An 18,955-nucleotide genomic window follows, 5' to 3' on the forward strand; every position below is an offset into this window, starting at 1 on the left:
CCGCCCCGCGCGCCCCGGTTCCCGCGCCGCCAGCCCGCCAACCCCCAGCCTGGCCGCGGCGGGAGGGAGGAGGGAAGGAGGGCGCGCGCCGATTGGCCGGGCGGGCCGCGGTGCCGCGCGCCCATTGGCTGCCCCGCCCCGCCCCGCCCCGCTGCGGCGGCTTCAGCGCCTTCGATTCAAATCGGCGGCGGGTGGGTGGGTGCCGGCCCCTGGTGCTCCGCGCAGGGGCGCTCCTGGCGCGGGCGCGGCGCCCGGTGTTTAAAGCGGCTCCCGCGAGGCCCCGCCCGCTGGCGGCGGCCAATGGGCGGGGCGGGGCCGGGCCGTTGGGCGGCGGGCGCGGGCCGGGCCCAGAGGCGGGAGGCGCCGGTGGGTCGCGGAGGGGGGGGCGCCGCCGCCTCACGGCCCTCTCCTCCCTCCCTCCCTCCTCCTTCCCTCCCGCCCCGCAGGCCGGAGCGTGGTCCCCCCGCGAGGATGCAGGCAGCCCGCGGCGCCGAGCCGGGCGCCGACGACAAGGTACGGGGCTGGGGGCGGCGGGGTGAGCGCGGGCAGGGCTCGGCCGGCCCCCGGGGGGCTGCCGGCCCCGGGGCTGAGGGAGGCCGGGAGCCGCGGGGCTCGTCGCCTCACGGCGCTCCGCTCCCGTGGCGCAGGAGAACCGGCCCGCCGAGCCGCGCGGGGCCGTGCCGGGCACCCCGCTGAAGCAAGCGGCCGCCTCGCCGTCCGTGCTGGCGGAGATGCAGCCCGGCTGTCAGCCCCTGGCCACGCCCCCGAAGCCCAAGGAAAGCCTGCCCGCGGACCCCTGGACGCCGACCTCCAACCTCAAGATGCTGATCAGCGCCGCCAGCCCCGAGATCCGCAGCAGGGAGCAGAGGAAGGAGCTGTCAAACGCCGCGGGTGAGGTCCTGCAGCCCAAACGCTGCTCGCAGGTATGCTCTGAAGGTCTCCTCTCTACCTCTTTTTCTTTTCTTTAAAAAAAAAAAACTTAGCTGAAGGCTGTTTATTCAGTATTAAAACTTCCAAGCTAACGTACCGCAACTTTTCCTTTCCAGCTCTGATTTTGTAGCGTTTACAAATGTAACTGACAACATCACATTGTTACACACAACTGGCAAACTTCTTCTTCCACAGCTGTTGTGGACCAAGGGGGAACGTTGAGCTTTGACTGTGCCCACAACAAAGCTGTTAAATGTATATATTTACACGTTTGTTGTAAAAACGTTTCAAGTTCTCTTTTCTTATTTCTGCGTAGGAGCACTTATCGGGAGATGAATATGAAAAATCGCAACCAAGTCGCAAGGAGAAAAGCCTAGGATTACTGTGTCATAAATTCTTAGCTCGATATCCTGATTACCCCAGCACTGCAGAGAATACTTATATTTGCCTTGACGAAGTAGCTGAAGAGCTTAGTAAGTTGCTGTATATGCCATTATACGTCCTCATGCAAATGTGCCAATAAACCACCCTTCTGTGTTCAGTACTTTTTAGCTCCATAAAACTATAAATGCTTTCTGTATGCTCTCACGTTTACCTAAATGCAGCTTTAAAGTCTTCGTTCTTACCACGGTTCTTTTAAGAAGCTAAAGTTTGCTCAGTGAACTGAATTAAGAAACTCTGAATGATGTTTGAGATTAAACGTCTACATTACTGCAGATACCGCAAATAACCAGTTGCGTTTTTCTGAACCTAGAAACGATGGCTAAGATTCGTGGCTGATTTTTTTCTGTCAGGAGCTAGCATTTCTGAGGCTGAGCCCACGGTTTCCTGTCCAATCGTAACATCAAAGCAAGAAACTACTTTCTGCTATCTTGTATCACACCAATGATCTATTGAGAGTCCAAGTTGCTAGCAGCTGAAGCTTTTTTTCTGTAAGAGCTATGAGAATACAGTATCCTGCAGATTGGATGAACTGCAAATTCTATCGATACATTTTTGTACAAAATATCATCTGTTAGAAAACACCTGCTCAAAAATGATGATTGAATAGACAACAGAGAAAAGGCTAGTATGTTAACAGAATAGCACTGAAAGCAAGTTACAAAACAGTTGTTTACCGTGCATTTCCAAGAGTAATTAACAAGGCAATCTGAAATTGATGCAGTGAATAATTAAAAATGCTTTTTTTTTTTAAGCTGTACTGAGACCCATCTAATGGCATTACTGGTAATAATAAGTTTTAGTTCTTAGTCTATACTGTAGACCAAGAATAACTTGGTCTACAGTACAAGACATACAAGTACAAGAACAACTTGGTCTGGAAGGGCAAGTCCTTGCCATGCCTGAAGCAAGAATTGTTTTCTTGCCCGCAAGATCTGTGAGAGTTATTTTCAGTGAAGTTGGTACTTAAGAATTGGTGAAAATGTCTTAGAATTGAGGGGGAAGTATGGGAAACTGTTCCTTTTTCTGTGCAAGCCACGTATCAGGTAAATGAATGAAAAGTAAAGTAATAAACATGGTAGTAAAGATACCATGTTGATCTTCCTTTTTTTTCTTTATTTTAGATGTTGAACGTAGACGAATATATGATATCGTGAACGTGCTAGAGAGCCTACACATGGTGAGACGCCTTGCCAAAAACAGATATGCTTGGCATGGGCGACATAATCTCACCAAAACCTTGCAGACCTTGAAAAAAGTTGGAGAAGAGAACAAATACACACAACAAATTCAGATGATCAAGAAAAGAGAGTATGAGCATGAATTTGATTTAGATGGTGAAAGAAATGAAGAAATGGAGAGGTCTTCTGTTTCAAATGAGCATTCAGAAATGTGTTTTGTCGAGCTCCCAGGAATGGAATTTCGTGCTGGTAATATTTCTCTACAATGCCAAGAAGAATACATATAAATATATTATAAATATCTGTGCCCATGGAAAAAACACTTATTGGTCTTTTTTTCTAAAATGCTACTGCCTGAAAAGCACCACATCTGTTCATGGCTGGAGGAAGTGCTCTACCTTCTTCTAGTTGTCCTATTCAATTCTTACACAGGTATTTTACTTTTAGGGGGCAAGAACAAGGAGGGGACAACAGGTGAAACTAACAAACATACTCAACATATAATCAAACTGCAGGATGTTATAGAAGCAAAAGTATACATGACACCATTAATTATTATTTTTTAAAATTTAGGTTTGATTCATGGAAGAAATGCTCACTAACAATTGTTAAATATGTTATACAATCTACAGTCAAACATCTTTGAGAGTACAAGTCAGATGATAGGAAAGGTATACCAAGGGAGACACCACACTCTTTGCTGTGTAGTTAGACATGGTATCCACCTAATTACCTGATTCTTTCCATGTAGAGACTCAATTCTGGAGTCCGTGTTGGCTCTGCCTAGTTGCCGTATTGTTTGTTCTCAGCATTATTACTGACAAATTTCTTCAGTGTTTTTAAAAGTGTTTGTAGCTGCCACATCACTTAATGCTTTAATCCTTTTTTCCTGTCTGCTGCAGCATCAGTAAACAGCAGGAAAGACAAGTCTTTACGAGTGATGAGTCAGAAATTTGTGATGCTGTTTCTTGTATCAACTCCTCAAATAGTAAGCCTTGAAGTTGCTGCTAAAATCTTGATTGGAGAAGATCAGTTAGAAGACTTAGATAAAAGCAAGTTTAAAAGTAAGTAAAACGCTGCTGTTCCTGTTTGGTTTTTGATCATGCTTTAAATAGAAACACCCAGTGTAAGCTAAATGAGCTACATCTAGTACAAGATTACGTAGTATAAAATGTTATCGTCTCCTTCCTGCCATTTGTATTTGAACTTCCAAAAACCCAATAAGCTCCGTGCACAGTTTTTATTAGGGATCCACCTGTACATTGTCATTCATACACACCATGTAAGAAAAGTCCATAGGATCCTTTCATGGTGAAGTCATGTCTGCTTATTGGTAACTATTTCTCAAGTCTCAAGCAATCTGTGACAGATACTGGCATCATTTCAGCAAACATGTCTTAGCATCATGCAAATCCACGTTCTGGTCATATAACTTACTCGATGGAAATCTAAAGAAATGCTTTAAAAGTCTTGTTAATAGCTTAAACACATGAGGAAGCGAAACCCCATGTTGTAACTGCCAATTATTTCTTCATTCTTTTACGCTGCTTTCAGTTCCCTGCACATTTCCTCCTCTTGCTCTCCATTCAAATGTAAAGGTACTTCTAGGTCCAGGCCGGTATATCTATATTAATTGAAAATGTGCCTGCTCTTGAGGCATTAAGAATTAATTTCACATTTCATTGAAAATTACACCCTTCCTTGCTTCTCAGACAATTTTATTTTTTTTTTGTGAAACTATGCAACAGACTGATCCTCGCTGGTTTCAGTTCATAATTTCCTTTCCATTGCATCTTGGCAAAACAGTGTGTGTGGGTAGGGTTGTTTGTTAGTTTTCATTTTTTCTTCTTCCTCCATAACATCTATGTCTCACTAAAAGCATTTTCATGGTGTGCCATCCATGTGTTAATACTTACGGTATCACATATTTTACCATCTTCTTAGTTAAGAAGCGCAGTCTGACGTTCTGTGACTTGCTAGACTTTAAATTTTCAGTAGCAGAAGCTTTGGATTAAGCACCCTCACTGTGTGGTTAAAGAATTCACTTGTAGTTTTACTGCTGCTTAAAACTTTTTTGTAATGGTTCAACCTGAACACAGTTAAAAAAACACGCACAATGTTCATCCTGTTGGAGTTCAGTGCGTCTCTTCTCCATACTTTCCACGTTCTTCGTCGTATCTGTACACCTACCTTAGAAGTTGCTTGTTTTCCTATAGAATTTGTGTAGGTTTGGCCAGTGTACAGAGCCTTGTTTTGAAAATGTTTTTCTACATTTAGCATAATATCCTTACCATTATATAGATTTATAGATCTGTATGTCATTCCACTTTACATTTAAATTTTATGATATGATACGTTATTTCATAGTACAAATGCCCGTTCCACAAAATCGTTCTCTTAAAGAAATAAAGAAGGTTTTTCCTTTCAGCTGCTAAAAGGACATCATCAGATTTTTAATCTGATCTATGGTAACTTGTTAGTAAGAATTGCTACAGCTTACATTTTTCTTTTATTTCAGCCAAAATTAGACGACTTTATGACATAGCAAATGTTCTCAGTAGCCTTGAGCTTATCAAGAAAGTTCATGTTACAGAGGAGAGAGGTAGAAAACCAGCATTCAAATGGACGGGACCCGAGGTCTTGCCAAGTATTCAGGGTAGGTTACGTGTCATTTTCTTTTGTTCTGCTGATGGTTGTGCTTCCTTCTTCATTTTGAAAATCTTTTACCAAAAGACAGAGTAAACTAGGCAGAAAGTCTTTGACAGTCACATTGTACTTGGTCCTCAACGACATAGCACACTGGTATTTCTTGGAATGTCCAATATATTTCCACATAGTACATACTCTTATATTGTGACTCTTGCATTTCCATTTTTGCTGCTGCTAGTATTTCGGTATTTATAAGCCAGGTTCAAATAATTGCTTTTCATTACTGGCTCTGCATATGATACATACTTACTCTTCTGTTTCTTCTGCTTTTTACACACAAAACTTGAACCAACTTCTGCGACCTACATTCCACATATTTCAGAATGCATCGCTTCCAGAGAACAGTGTTCAAAAAATCTTTTTCCTTCAAGCATCAAGCAGAACTTCACTCGGCATCCATCCCTAATGAAGTTAGTTAAAAATATAGAAAACGATAGAAGGAAGATCCAATCTGCTCCAGCCAGTCCAGTTAAAATAAGCACAAGTATGTAGCTGAAAACTATATATTTTTTTTCTATGTATGTTTTTGAATTGGATGTAGAGTTTCACATTAAATATCCAGGCTTGCCATCGTCTCATAGGAGATGTGGATGCGTGAGTGTGCCGGCTTACAACGAAAACATGTTCAAAAAAGTCAGAAATAGACAAGATGGCAGAAATACATATTGCCTGTAAAACTGATGCGTTAGAATATTGATAGTGAAAACAAATCTTAAATAAACCATGTTCAGTGAATAAGCTCTGCGATTAGTAGAACTCTTTCTAGTTTTAATGGATGAAATCCCATCCCAGCCTGTGCTGTGCTGTTGCAGTTGCAATGTAAATATTACTGGTTACAAACTTTGTGTAGTATAGTGTATTCTCTGGATGTTTTATCTTTCTCTGTGAACTGCTTCTAGTCGTGGCTTATTGCAGAAGCTACATTTTGTATCTTGCTATCTAAGCAGTTCTGTCTTCCATAAAATTGCCAGAAAATTACCTATCCATGTTTGTGCTCTTGTTAGGTGTCTTCTTTGGAGGAAAAAAAGAAAAAGCTGAGGTTTTAATGTGTTTTTTTTGATATGTTACCATCCAATTGATCAAATCAAGTCTGGGTTGGAGTTTATAGATAGCATGGAGCTTTAGTGTCTTCGCATTAAATGTGTATGCCACATTAAATAATGCAGTCACAAGGTAGAAAACTTACATGTTTGATACATCATCCATTTTCTTTCCCCCCTTGCAGCAGGTACTGATCAAAATTTATCAGCTTACACAAGTAAAATGTCTCAGCTTGCAGCGATCGCTCAACATCAGCTGGAAGGACCATCAAAGTAAGTTTGCAGAAGTGTTATATTGTCATTGACCATTAAGTTTAAACTATGCTTCTTTTGAGTCAGGATATAGTCTGCAAAAACCAATAAGCCCTGATGGTGCAGACTATTTTTTCACTTACTATTTTCTGTTCAGTGGATTGAGACACACAAGTTCATGTTAAGTCTTAGTACTACAGAAAAACATTAGTCAGGGCATTTCTGCATGAAGGTATTAAAATACGTGTTTGGACATTTTTGTTTGTTTCTTTTTTTTTTTTTTTTAAGGAAAGCAAAAGAGATGAAAATGAAATTGCCAAGATCTACTTTGGAAAATAATCTGTCCTCACCCGAGGTGGCCCCCAAGCCCGAAACTCACACTGCAGCACCCTCTCAGAAGTCAGTTCTCACTCAGCCACTAGGTGTCTTACCTCCGAGCCACAGTCCGGTGTCACCAGTAATACTACCTCAGAATCATTCTGGTGTTTCATATGCGATATATCTGCATCCTTCCCAAGCCCACACTGTGACAACATACAGCCCAAGTTTCATGTTGCAGCCTCTACCATGTGCTAATGTGACAGGAATTAAAAGTATTAATTCAAAAGTCTTAAATGAAATAACCACTGAGGAAGGGGACAATCACATAGCTGCAGATGATCCACGAAAGTCCTTGACAGCTAAAGAAAGACCAGATATACAATCTGAATCTTCATCACAGAGGTGCCTTAAAAGATCACAGGCATTACAAGAGAATAATTCGATTAAAAAGTATAGAAGTGATGAGGAAAGCCTTGATACTTCTGTGGTAAGTTATTTTTTTTAACCTGTTCTATAGCCTAAAGATGATGCCACCTTCTCATTTCAAAGTGATTTAGGAGCCTGCCCGATGTTGTCCAATTTGTAAATTAATCGTAAAGAAGCCAGACAAGGGAGTAACCTTATAAATACATAATCCTTTAGCTGACTACAGAAGCATTTGTGCTATAGATTTGCATAACTCTTGTAGTATAAATATTTTGTGCTGGAATTTCAGAATACCTGTTCTTTTACCTTTGAGGAATAATTTTGGAGGGCGTGCAAACAGCAGACAATTATAACTTAGTCTTTTAACTGTTTCTGAGAAGGTGTCAAAGTGTACAGATATTTTCAGAAAGAACTCCAAAAACATTGTTTCAAGACTTACCTATTATACAGTGATTCTGGGGTAGTTCAGGTTACTCATCTTTGTAGAAGGGCTGACATTCGTTCTTGGCTTTGAAGGTGTTGGGAGGGAAAGTGGACACACAAGAGTTGCTGGACAGGTAACATCCCCCACATCCTGACACCTTCTAAATATTTCTATCCAGTGTCGTACTTGGTTAATGTTTTAGGCATAATGATACAGCACAGGAAGAGAATAAGAGGTTCAGAGAGACTTGATGTGGTTGTAGAAACTAGGTCTGGATCATTTTCCACTCCTCAGTTGCTGAATGTTTTAGGGTCTGTAAATTATCAGTCTGCTTTAAATTGTGCTTGTCAAAACAGTCGTGAAATGTTACCAGACTGGTGTGGCTGTGTGTGGCATCAACTATCTGCCAGCTGTGAAGGAACAAGAGGGGATAACATGGAACTACTTCTCTTATTGACTACAAGTTTTTATAGCACAAACTTTCTTTTCTAACTTATGAAATGTATGAATGTTGTCATAGACTTGTAATCAAGAACATCAAGTCCTTCCCAATGTCTACCTTTGTTTTCATATATACTTCCTTTTAAAAGGGAGAGTCCGTTAAAAATGAAAGACCACCTTCCCGTGGCTCACAAATGAATCACGAAATGGACAATTTCCAGGAAGAGAAACAGAACAAATCTGAAACATTAGACCTAAGCGTGGCAAGTTGCTCTGACCAATGTAAAAGAGCAGATACTCCAGAAGATGACAACAGAACCAAACCTGAACAAGACATTCCTGTGGCATTTGCCATTCCTGCTCATGAGGTAAGCTTTGTCAGACACCGTAACATATATTGTCATTACCTAGAAAAATGCCACTTGGAACAATTTGCAAAAGAAACAGAACTGTAATGAACTGCATCTATATAGATTGCCTTGAGTTGGATTATCTTTAGTGTGCTTTAAGAAAAAAACTTAATGTAGGACCGTTCTATTTCTGAGTTAAGTACACAAATAAGAAGTAGTAAAATGAGTTTCAGGCTTCGACTGGGATGAAGATAACTAAGCCTAAGCAGACAGAGGCAATGCTAAGATACTATACCTTCCTAGACCGTTGTTTGTGTACCTTTCGTTTCAAATACTTTCATTTACAGTGGAATTGATATAAAATTCTGTGTTCTGCACTTAAGACTTCCTGCTACAGAGAACTTGATATTCAAGAACAGTTCTGTTGACAAAAACAGAACTTGTAAATGCAAAAGGATTGTGTAACAATGTCATAAGAAAAACACAATCCTAGAATGACATGACATGATGACTACAGAGTCCAGGTGTTTCTTCTGTCCAAAAGAAGTATTCCACATAAGGATTTCTTTTGTCAAGTCTAATTGTACTGTGCGGACTGACAGTTCCTCTCCCAGGATATCATCTGGGAATTGAGCCAGTTGAGTTCTGTGGACTAGAAGAGTCTTGTTTTGCAATGTGTGGCTGAGGCTAGCTTCAGACAGAAGCTAGTACAGGCATGGAATGTAGGATCCTGGTCATATGGAGGATAAAGAATAAGGCGGTGGCAAAGGGAATACAACTTGGTAGAAATACTTCCTTGTTTGTTGCGTCTTTGGGGTAAAGGTGTGTTTTTGTTTTCTTTTTTCAGACCTTTTTTCCATCTGGCTACCTTATTCCTCTTACTCAGTGCACCCACCATGGCAACAAGGCGAGCCTTTCTAATGGAGAGAAAACCGGGATATGTTCATTACAGCACAGTTCCTTCAGCTCACCCCCTGCTGGTGAGTACTAAACAAGATAGGTACACAGTTGTCTGGTTAGAAGGACTGTGAGCCGGATTCGTCTTACTCTGGTCAAGAAAACACAGTGCAAGAGTCTCAGTTTTGAATTCCCTCAACACTTGATTTTTCTGTTTCAGGTGTCATTCCAGTGACGGCATCTGAATTGAAAGCAGTTAACATTCCTGCTTTTCATATAACATCCTTGAATATAATGCTGTCACCAACTTCTATAGCTGCTGCTGCACCTGTACTAAGCAACTCCTGTCTCAATTCAAGCAACACCAGTTCTGCCCAAAATCCAAATTCTTCAGTTCTGAACTTTACACTGCAACATGTAGGACTAATACCTGCTGGTATGCAAGTTCCTGCAAATCCTGTTCTTCAGCATATACCACTCTCTCCAAAAGCAGAAAATAGTAACCACAGCTCAGAAAACATGAACTTACAAGAAGAAAGGGTAAGTAAAAACATTACAACTTCTTTGACCATGTACCCAACGGGAAATAATAGTGCAGCAATTCCATTCAGCATGTAAATTCTTTAAACCAATATTTTTTCAATCTTGATTTATAAATCAGTAGTGACCACAAAAAGCAGTGAAGGCTAGCATAAGTACAATATAATTGAGAGGTTAGAAAGGAAGAACACGTATCCTAACTGTTGAGGATGTGGAGCCAGCTGGAGGATGACAAGATATAAAGAGACAACTATCTTAGAAGATTTTGGATGAACCTGAGATAACATATCCTTAAAGTAACAAATAGAAAATTTGTTACTTTATCTTTCCTTGTCAATACTTTCCTAACTTACTCTCAACTTCTTATACTTAATGGTACCTTTTTTCCAGAAGATTTTAACAGAATCTTATTTCCCATGACATTTTCTCTGTGTAATATATATAATACTGTATTGGCTAAGGTCTGTTTGTACTAAAAATAGGAGATAGATTTGAGAAACCAGTTTATCCCTATTTAATCCATTTCATATAGATATACATATTTCAAGGAAAATAAGTAGTTTTATTTCTCTCTGTAAAGAGTTGTTAGATTTTTTTTAAATTTCAGGAATTTATTTGCTAACATCCTGCAGAAACCTAAAACTATAACTCACTTTTTTTTTCCTTAAATGAAAGTAAACTTTCTTCTCTTTAGCCTAGCGTTCCAAAGAAACCAGAAGAGCCCCAGACAACGACAGAAATGTTTTTCCGCACACCAGGAGGGCCAAACACAGTATCTTCACTGTCTGCAAATTCAGATGGTACTGATAGAACCTCTCAAGGAACCCTATATATTCCTCAACGAAAACTTGAAGTATCAGAAGACTAGTTTAGGGATATCAAATTGCTGACTGTGTTAACAGGCATAATTACTGATAACACGCTGCACACACAATGAATTGTCTGATGGACAAAGTGTGTTTTAGGCATGTATTGGCAAGACTGCAATACTGGAATAGCCTTAATACTTTACAATTCAAACTGGCTCTTAATGAGAAAGTTAATGTCTAATATTTTTTCCAAAAGGCTTACCTAAAGTATTATAGCAACAACGTTATGTATCTAGTGTTTTCTGTGTTGCTTTTCTGCTATGCAAAGTAACTGAAATTGCCTTTGTACAGAAAGGTACAGCCTATCAGTCAGTACATATTTTGCACAAAGAAAATACTGTGAGTGTGTACATATTTTTGTTTTAACAAAAAGGCCATAGTTAAAATTTCTTTTGCTCCTATGTTCAATAATGCTCTTTTGTAAAGTTAGTAAAAAAAAATCTTAATCAAGTTTTATATAAGTTAAGAATTATTTATACTGTATTGTAAAATCAATTTGTTCAGATTCAACTTACATCAAACTGTCAAAATTTGACAGTTGTTTTGTTTAATAAAATTAAATTACTGGAGTTGAGTAATACTGTACTGGACTCTTTTTTGGTTTTGGTCAGATGAGGTGTGTGTGTATTCTGAAGAAAGGCAAAATGATATTTCTTCAAAAAGGTGCATGTAAGTGCCTCAGTCTCCCTTTTTGAACTCTCACTAGAGATTCCCAATAAGAAAAAGGAAAATGCTCGTGATATTTGGGATTAAAAGTAGCTAGAATATTCTGTGAAGTGCAGTTGAGGTGTTAGGGAAGTGAGACGTTACGTGGTTTGGGCCTCATGCTAACAGCCAATTTCAGTAAGACCAGATGATGAACATGTTACCTTGCCTCTATTCTGTTCTTAGAATGTGAGCCTGGTGTTTGCTGTGCTACAAGCAGCAAATAGGCTTGAAGCCTGTCTGCTATCAAGAGAACCTAAGATTAAGTTCCTTCAGTATTTGCCCAAAGGTTTTGTGTTTATCTGAAACTGCTTGTGACAGAAATCACACAGACAGTTACTGTAGCACTAGCTAATCAGTGTTGCAGTGTAAAGTCTGGCTTCTAGAAGGAGGGAGTTCCACCTCTCTTGATCATCCCCAAGCCACTCCTGGTACAGAAGAAAGGTGGTAGAATAAACTGTAGCATGAAAAAAAATAAAGTTTGAACCTCAGAAAAGCCACTCACAATTATAGAGATGAGCTAGGTTATTTCAAGTTCAGTAATGTTCTATCTTCTCTTGCCCCCAAAATAATAAGTGACAAAGGAGAAACCATCTTGCGCTGCAAATACTTGAACAGAAAAAAAAGTTACTAGTTTCATACAGAATTACATAATTCAAGGACTTGTCTCCCTAAATTCCTTCATTTGTTAAAACTATTTTTTTTTCCCAACAGAGAATTCTTAAGGCAGAACTTTGGTTATATCTTCACTACCTTTACCTTCAGTCCACCTTAAGTTTTAAACACTGCTATTGCTTACCCTAGTAGCGGATCAATGTATAACACTATCTTATTAATCTTTCATAAAAGCCTGCCACAGCAGAAACTGTAATACTTCTGCTCCATGAAATGTTTACCTTGTTCTTAGCCCTAATCTGCCTGGATCAGCTGTGAAGCAGGAGCTCTAGTAATGCTATGCACGTGTAGTACGTGTATGGCATTTTTTTCCTTTACTGTGCTGTATGGGGACATAGTGAACATTTTAACTTAAACCATCAACAAGGAAGGGAAGAGAAGCCTCACAGAACAGAGGTCTTGCCTCAGCCAAGAGGCAGCACAGTTCGTTTCCACTTTCTAGCTGAGATCAACGTCAGCTTCTGAGTGTTGCTTCTCCCCTACCGCAATTTTAAACAGTTTCAGTTAAGCCACATGCATTTAAATACATACGGTGGAGTCTCTTCAATGCTGAAGGACGAAAGGTGAAGCCTCGCATTCATCTTACATGACAAGGAATAACTTAAACTTAAGCAAAGTCCAGTGTATGTGCCTTCCCCTGTGAAACGTGCCTGTCTGCCCAAACGAGGGCAGGAGAAAGGCTCTCTAAACTACTACAGTAAAGCCCAAGATTCAGGATTGGACTGGCAATGAAATACAGTTAAAACAGCTAACAGTAAAATTGACTGGCTTGCTTTTTAATCGCATGAAGTTATTTTATCATACAAAATACATCTGATGGGATAACTATGGAAATACTCCTGCATAAAGGGGAAAGAAGAATACAAGCTGGAAAACTGAGCAATTCTCACTGCAGCAGCGAATAGAGTTCTTTTTCTTCTCCAGCATGATCACTGATCAGACCACTCTTCCTCACACCTCATTCTATCAATGTAATTGTAGAAGTATAAAGGTGAAGGTTTGTAGAAACCTGCATTACTTGAAAGTACAGAATTTTTGGCTTTGGATAGCACAGCTGTCAGAACAAGAAACTGCAGTAATTAGGGTTGAAAAAAGGTCTTGTCACAAACAGTGCCCTATTGTGAAAAGCTGGATGTATATTCCGACTTGCTGCCCAGTGTCCTTTGACTGCTCTCAAAATGCAGTTGCAGTTTTTCACGCAGGCTTTGTAATACCTTGCACTCCGTTCTTGTTCACTTTGCAGGCTGAAAAGCTACCATTTCCCCATTCCATACCCTATTCCCCAGAAGACCTGCATTTCACTCTGACTAGTCGAGCTCGCTGCTCTTTTTACCTGTCTAACCTATCCTTAGATGTGAGCTGACTACCTCATTTACTGTTGCCAAGCTCTAGCAAAGTCCCTCTTTTATGACACGGTGCAAATCCATCCAAACACGTGATCTACCTGAAGACAAGAGTGAAGGTTAACAAACAGTCAACTCTTTCAAATGTCAAGGATCCCAATTTATGAAGCACCAAGGGTGCAAACACTAAGTTCTCATGGAGAGCTTTAGTGCTTGCCACACATTAACAGTGAGCTCAATCACGCCCCAGGCCCTCCTTGCTACTGGCTTACAAGAAACGCTCACTGCATGTACACTGCAGCGTCACCTCTGCATTCAGCCTTATTTGATATAGGCAAAAGACTTCAAGAATTGCCCAGGAAGAATGACCAAGAAGAGGTCAAGTCCTGGTCTCCTGCCCAAGAAAAAACAGGTCCCAACTCTGCATCAAGGACCTGTCTCTGCATTACAAAATCTTTGCCGGACTCAGCAGTCAAGGGATCCTACAGGCTCCTAAGAGCTTTCAAAGTAGTCTCAGTGAACAGGCCCTTAAAATCCTAAGGTCTGACATGGATTTGGCATCTCAGCTTCCTGCATTTCCCTGAACGTCCCAGAGTTGGGACCCTCGGCGTCAGTCTGTTCAGTTTTCAACCCCTAAGCTGCAAGGGCTTGGTCCTTTCACACACCACAAAATCCACAACACCGAAGAAAGTTTCTCAATTTAAAAGCCCATTTACCAAACAAGAATTAGCTTCTAGATCTTCAAAGCTCTTAAAATAAACACCTGTCAAAAAGGAACTTTAAGTGCTTCATACTTGGGTTTTTGCATTTCTCATACAGCTGTGGCATCATCCATTTCCTAGGGGCTCATTGAGGCACAGCAAATATATGTTATCAGTGATAAGACATGCTAAGCATCATGCATATTAACTAGCTATCTTAATGCCTAAAAAAAAGTAAAAATTAAAAAATGATAGAAGGACATCCCTGAACTCTAAAAGCTTAATCAGACAAACCATTTGTAGATATCAAGTTATGAACTGCTCAGCCAAAGGAAATTTTCTTTGGTTTAAAGCTGCTGAATCCCGGAGGGGTTCCTACAAACAGTTTTATATGTGAATAGCTATAGTTATGTTGGCAAATTATTTTTTGCAATGTGACCATTCATGACTAAATCCTCATTTTCAGGAAACACTATCTTATGTTTCACATTTAAGCAATGCAATAGCGACTACAAAACTTTAATCTTTATTTATGATCTATTAGACTGCATTTAGGAATGCCCTCTAGGTGTCATCTGAGGGGCTGCATTGTTGTCCACCTACTCACAAGTGGACATAAGGGAACAAAATGCCAGGCTTTTGTCAGAAGTTATTTTCAGCTCGATGATAGCAATGGCATTGCTCAGATCCCTGAAGCCCTCTCTCATTCCCCTCCCCTCCCAGCCTATAGGGCCAGCAGTGGTGGCCACTGCATTTAAAGAGTGCAGGAATCCTTCCAGTTCACATCCTTGGAGGCGTAAGAAACCAGGGAAAAACATCAAGCTACTCTGGTAAGTACGCTATATGGGGTTCTGCTGGTAAGGGTTTGGGTTTTTTTCCCCAACAGGTAGTAGAACTTGCTTATTGCTTAAGAAAACGTGTAGCGAGCCCTACAGAGCTGACAGCAGTATTTTAGGTTTGTAGTAGTCAACTGATAAGAGATTCGTCTGGGCTTCTCAGCCTACTTAGTAGCTACTGGTGTTACAAGAACAGGGCCGTGGAGATCCTTGTTAACGAGGCGTGTGTTGACTACATGTGGGACCAGATAACAGAAGTTTCAGAAACTTTAAAAATGTTCCAAAACTACAGAATTGTGTTTTCCACAGGTAGTCCGTGTACATATGCTTTCTAAAGCATAAAAATCTACCTGCTCTCAGACTTTCTCAGACAGAAGTATTCTAGAAAGAAAAAAAAAAAAACTCAGCGTATTTAACATCAGTCACTAATCGGTTTTATATCACACAAGAAATTTTCTATCCAAACTGGCTAAAAAGAAAAAGGTAAAAAAAAAAACAAAAACAATGTGGAATGAAAGAATTCAGACACTTATCACACAAGCATTAAAGGGCAGCATGATCAGCAAGGTACTCAGAAGAGCCACAATCGTTAAAAAACAAAACATTACTTACTTTGAAAAGCTATCCATCTAAAGATCAAATTATCTCAAAGAATAAAGCCTTACATTTATATAAAATAATTGTGGCCAATCTCAATTATCATGGCAATGTTTTACAGCCTGTAACAGTTTTGCTTGCCACAAAAAGACTTAGTGCATGACTATGGGCATAGTGAAGGAAAGAAAGGAAAAGTGAAAGCTGATAGCAGAGGATTAGCTCTGGAAAAAGCAACATCTCATTTGTACAATGGGATGCAGCTTTCTACATGAATCCACATGAATCAATGTGAAATGGTGAGCACGTGTGCAGGGGGCAGGAAGGGTTGGGGTTTAGGTTCCTTTTTAAAGTCACAACTAATTACCTGGTTCTAGTGTCGGGGGTATCTTTTTTTTTTTTTTTGGAGGTGTCAGCTTAAATTTCTCCAAAATTTTGCATCAAGAAATTTTTAACAGCAATACAGCATTAATACGAGAGAAAACAGTAGATACTTAGGAAGGACACAGAGATTAAAGCAGAAGTTTCAGGCACAGGACTTCATATTTTTCTACCAGCTTTGCCCATCATGTGCTTCATGTCATGTCACTTAAATTTCCTTGTTTCAAAAGCACTCATGGAACTCAGAGTGACCAGTGCCAATGAAAAAACCATGTCCATCTTCCCATTTCAGTGTGGAAGATCCCATCCCTTCATCTCTACACGTTGGTTTACCACAGAAATAAAGGAAGAAATGCTAGCCATCACGAGATCATGGTGGAGGCTGAATATATTACACTAACTGACCTAAAATTTATGTGTATAAATCCATAGTCCATAGATATAGATATCTATATATCTATATATAGATATATATAGATCTATATATATATATCTATAGATACCTATATATATAGATATATAGATATAATCCATAGTCCACTGAATGCATCGGAATGTAAGAAATATGATTGTCAACATATAACAATATATAAAAAAAATATATAACAATATCATGTCTTTCATTAAATGAGCTCACTCCTCAAATAGAAACATTTTCTCTATTGTAGATCTAGTCTGCTAAGACATATAATGCTTTCCACGATGGATTAGATTTTGACCAAAACACCTTTGGGCGTTTTGGGATGCTGTGGCAAGAATTGTGCTTTACACTGCATACACATCAAGATAAAACAGAACATTTTGAGCGCTAGTTACAGAGAAAGAGAAAACCTGTAGTGGCATTTTATCGCTACGTTCAAACAGAATTGAAATGCTTAAATTATTTTTAAAGCAAACAAACCTTTTGCCAATAAGGAAGGCCACACCAAATAACAGTAAAACTGACAGAGGAAAAAAAATCAACTAGAAACATCAAAAGAGATTACTCCTCCTTCAGAAGAGACACTATAGATAGAATTCAGTTGCCCTCGGTACCATTTTAGATGTCCAAAAATACTCAAAACGTTCCTATGAGGCCAACAGATACAAGACAAGGCTGGTGAGGGAACCAGGTTCGCTGGGGCGGCAGCCGGAGGCCCGGCAGGAACAGCACGCGATGTGCCGCAAGATCCCCAAGTATACATAACGGGATCCAGCTCTACCTTTTCTGTCAAGGCTATTCAAAGGTCTTCACAAAGGAAGCCGTGTATTTTTATCCCCATGGGGCTGGTGAGGTGAGTAGCACTAAGGAGGGCCGAATGAGTCAGTGGCGGTCACAGGACAGGGCAGCAGCAGCGCTGTGATTAGATACCAGACCCAAGTCCTGCCTGCACTGACATTTCCCACGGACTTCCACAGGGCAAAGAATTTCCAGCATAGCCTCAATACTTGCGTTTCAGCGTAGACAGCAATTTAATTTGATATTATTATTCTTTGTTTCTTATAAAAGAAATCAGAATTCTTATGCTCCTAACCAAGTCTGGGCCAAACAGCTCTAGCTAGGACTAAACCAGAGATGCAAGGCACATGGCTCCTGCCAGCCATGGTTCAGCACCTACACCACAGCAGGATCAATGAAGTGATCGTGAAGACCTACGTTTCCCATTCTGTTTATCTGCTTAAAAGGCATCCTGTAGCATGTGGCACCCTGAGATAATCCTTCCAGCCACATAAATGATTTCTGCCATTCACACAGAAATTACTTGAGCTCTAGACTATCAAACACAGCAGCATTTAGAAGGGAAAACCTACTATTTTGCAAACAAACACCAAAATTACGCGCAACATCTTTCTTCACCTACACTGCACTGTCTATCACTATCTTCTGCTCCTCTAGGAAACTTCTAGGGCCACTACCTCATCCACTTCCTATTTAGATCAATGGATCTAAATATATTTTTGGATTATACTCTTACCAATAGTACTCTGATCAGTGACACACACTCTGTGACAGTCATGTTACATCCAGATTTGTACAGCATGCCTAATAGCCCAAGAGAAGACAACTCACATTTTTTTCATGCTTGTGAAGAGCACAGAAACACTTCAAAGGCTCCTTTGGTCTGAGGCAAGCCTATGTAGTGGTGTTACTATCTAAATAAAGTGATGCACGTATCCTTGGCTGCACATCCGATGTGTAATAAATTCTACTCCATGTAGTAGCTGCATTTTGAAATGGAATGATACAAGCTGCTGAATACTATTACAGCAAGACCAAGCATGCTCCTCCAGCTTAACAGTACCAGAAGTGCCTGCCAACAAGGAGTAACACTAGTACAGATCACCAAAAAGTAAAAATAAATCAATCAATAAATAAAGAAATACCATGTGGCTAGCAGTCCCTGTAAATTAATCAGATTAAGATGAAAGAATTCCGGGGGTTTCAAATGAGTTTAGATACTGGCATCAAATGAAATTAAGTGGAATTAAGACTTTGAGTATATTTTTTGTATGGCAAATAGGAGGCAGAGTTCTATTTGCAGGTAATGCAGACAGATAGAATTTAATGGCTTGCAGTAATCCTGCTGCACAGGCAGCATCTGCAGGGAGGGCCACCGCAGTTCTGCATTCAGGGAGATGAACAAAGCAAGAACACAAAGACTGTGGAGTTGCCCTGGTCCCTCACCCAGCTATTAAGCCAGGCAGTGCAGACATCATGCCATCCACTGCCATTCTTATGCCAGAATCCTTACGGGAACATTTTTACCATGACTTCTGTCTCCTACAGCTTCCCATCAGGTGATGCCAAAAAAGCATGGAAAATGTGTATGCATGCCCAGTCATGGAACTATAATTAGCCTCAGGAGCAATGGTTCTTTTAAGAGCTCTAACCACAGCCTGTAACTATCAAGCATTATCA

The 18,955-nt window shown here is 40.3% G+C and overlaps 2 protein-coding genes across 3 annotated transcripts in view; both read left to right on the forward strand.

Moving 5' to 3' along the window:
• E2F8 (E2F transcription factor 8) lies at window positions 1–16,136 on the forward strand. Of its 2 annotated transcripts, none has more exons than XM_083840336.1 (13): window positions 1–513; window positions 648–923; window positions 1,247–1,403; window positions 2,496–2,801; window positions 3,455–3,616; window positions 5,071–5,208; window positions 5,536–5,745; window positions 6,487–6,574; window positions 6,842–7,361; window positions 8,315–8,533; window positions 9,363–9,495; window positions 9,633–9,952; window positions 10,647–16,136. In XM_083840336.1, exons 1-13 carry the CDS (start codon window positions 301–303, stop codon window positions 10,818–10,820), a joined length of 2,916 nt encoding a protein of 971 aa, XP_083696462.1. In that variant the 5' UTR covers window positions 1–300; the 3' UTR covers window positions 10,821–16,136. The 2 variants fall into 2 exon arrangements, with proteins under 2 accessions (XP_083696462.1, XP_083696463.1); XM_083840337.1 differs by having other exon boundaries at window positions 2–513; window positions 5,584–5,745.
• Window positions 14,979–18,955, forward strand: part of CSRP3 (cysteine and glycine rich protein 3) — a 16,002-nt gene continuing 12,025 nt past the window's right edge. Inside the window, exon 1 of the mRNA XM_083840395.1 lies at window positions 14,979–15,075. The gene's annotated coding sequence lies outside the window, so the exon portion shown is untranslated. The remainder of the gene's footprint in view (window positions 15,076–18,955) is intronic.

This window comes from Anser anser (genome assembly GCF_964211835.1).
Source record: "Anser anser genome assembly, chromosome: 5".
Classification (NCBI taxonomy): Eukaryota; Metazoa; Chordata; class Aves; order Anseriformes; family Anatidae; genus Anser; species Anser anser.

What these genes read in the sequence shown, in the direction of transcription:
- E2F8 (XM_083840336.1), top strand. Translation starts at nt 301, where the DNA reads ATGGGCGGGGCGGGGCCGGGCCGTTGGGCGGCGGGCGCGGGCCGGGCC. An exon ending in AGCCGGGCGCCGACGACAAG is followed by an intron (nt 514 to 647) that starts GTACGGGGCTGG and finishes CCCGTGGCGCAG; the next exon opens with GAGAACCGGCCCGCCGAGCC. An exon ending in AGATAAAAGCAAGTTTAAAA is followed by an intron (nt 3,617 to 5,070) that starts GTAAGTAAAACG and finishes CTTTTATTTCAG; the next exon opens with CCAAAATTAGACGACTTTAT.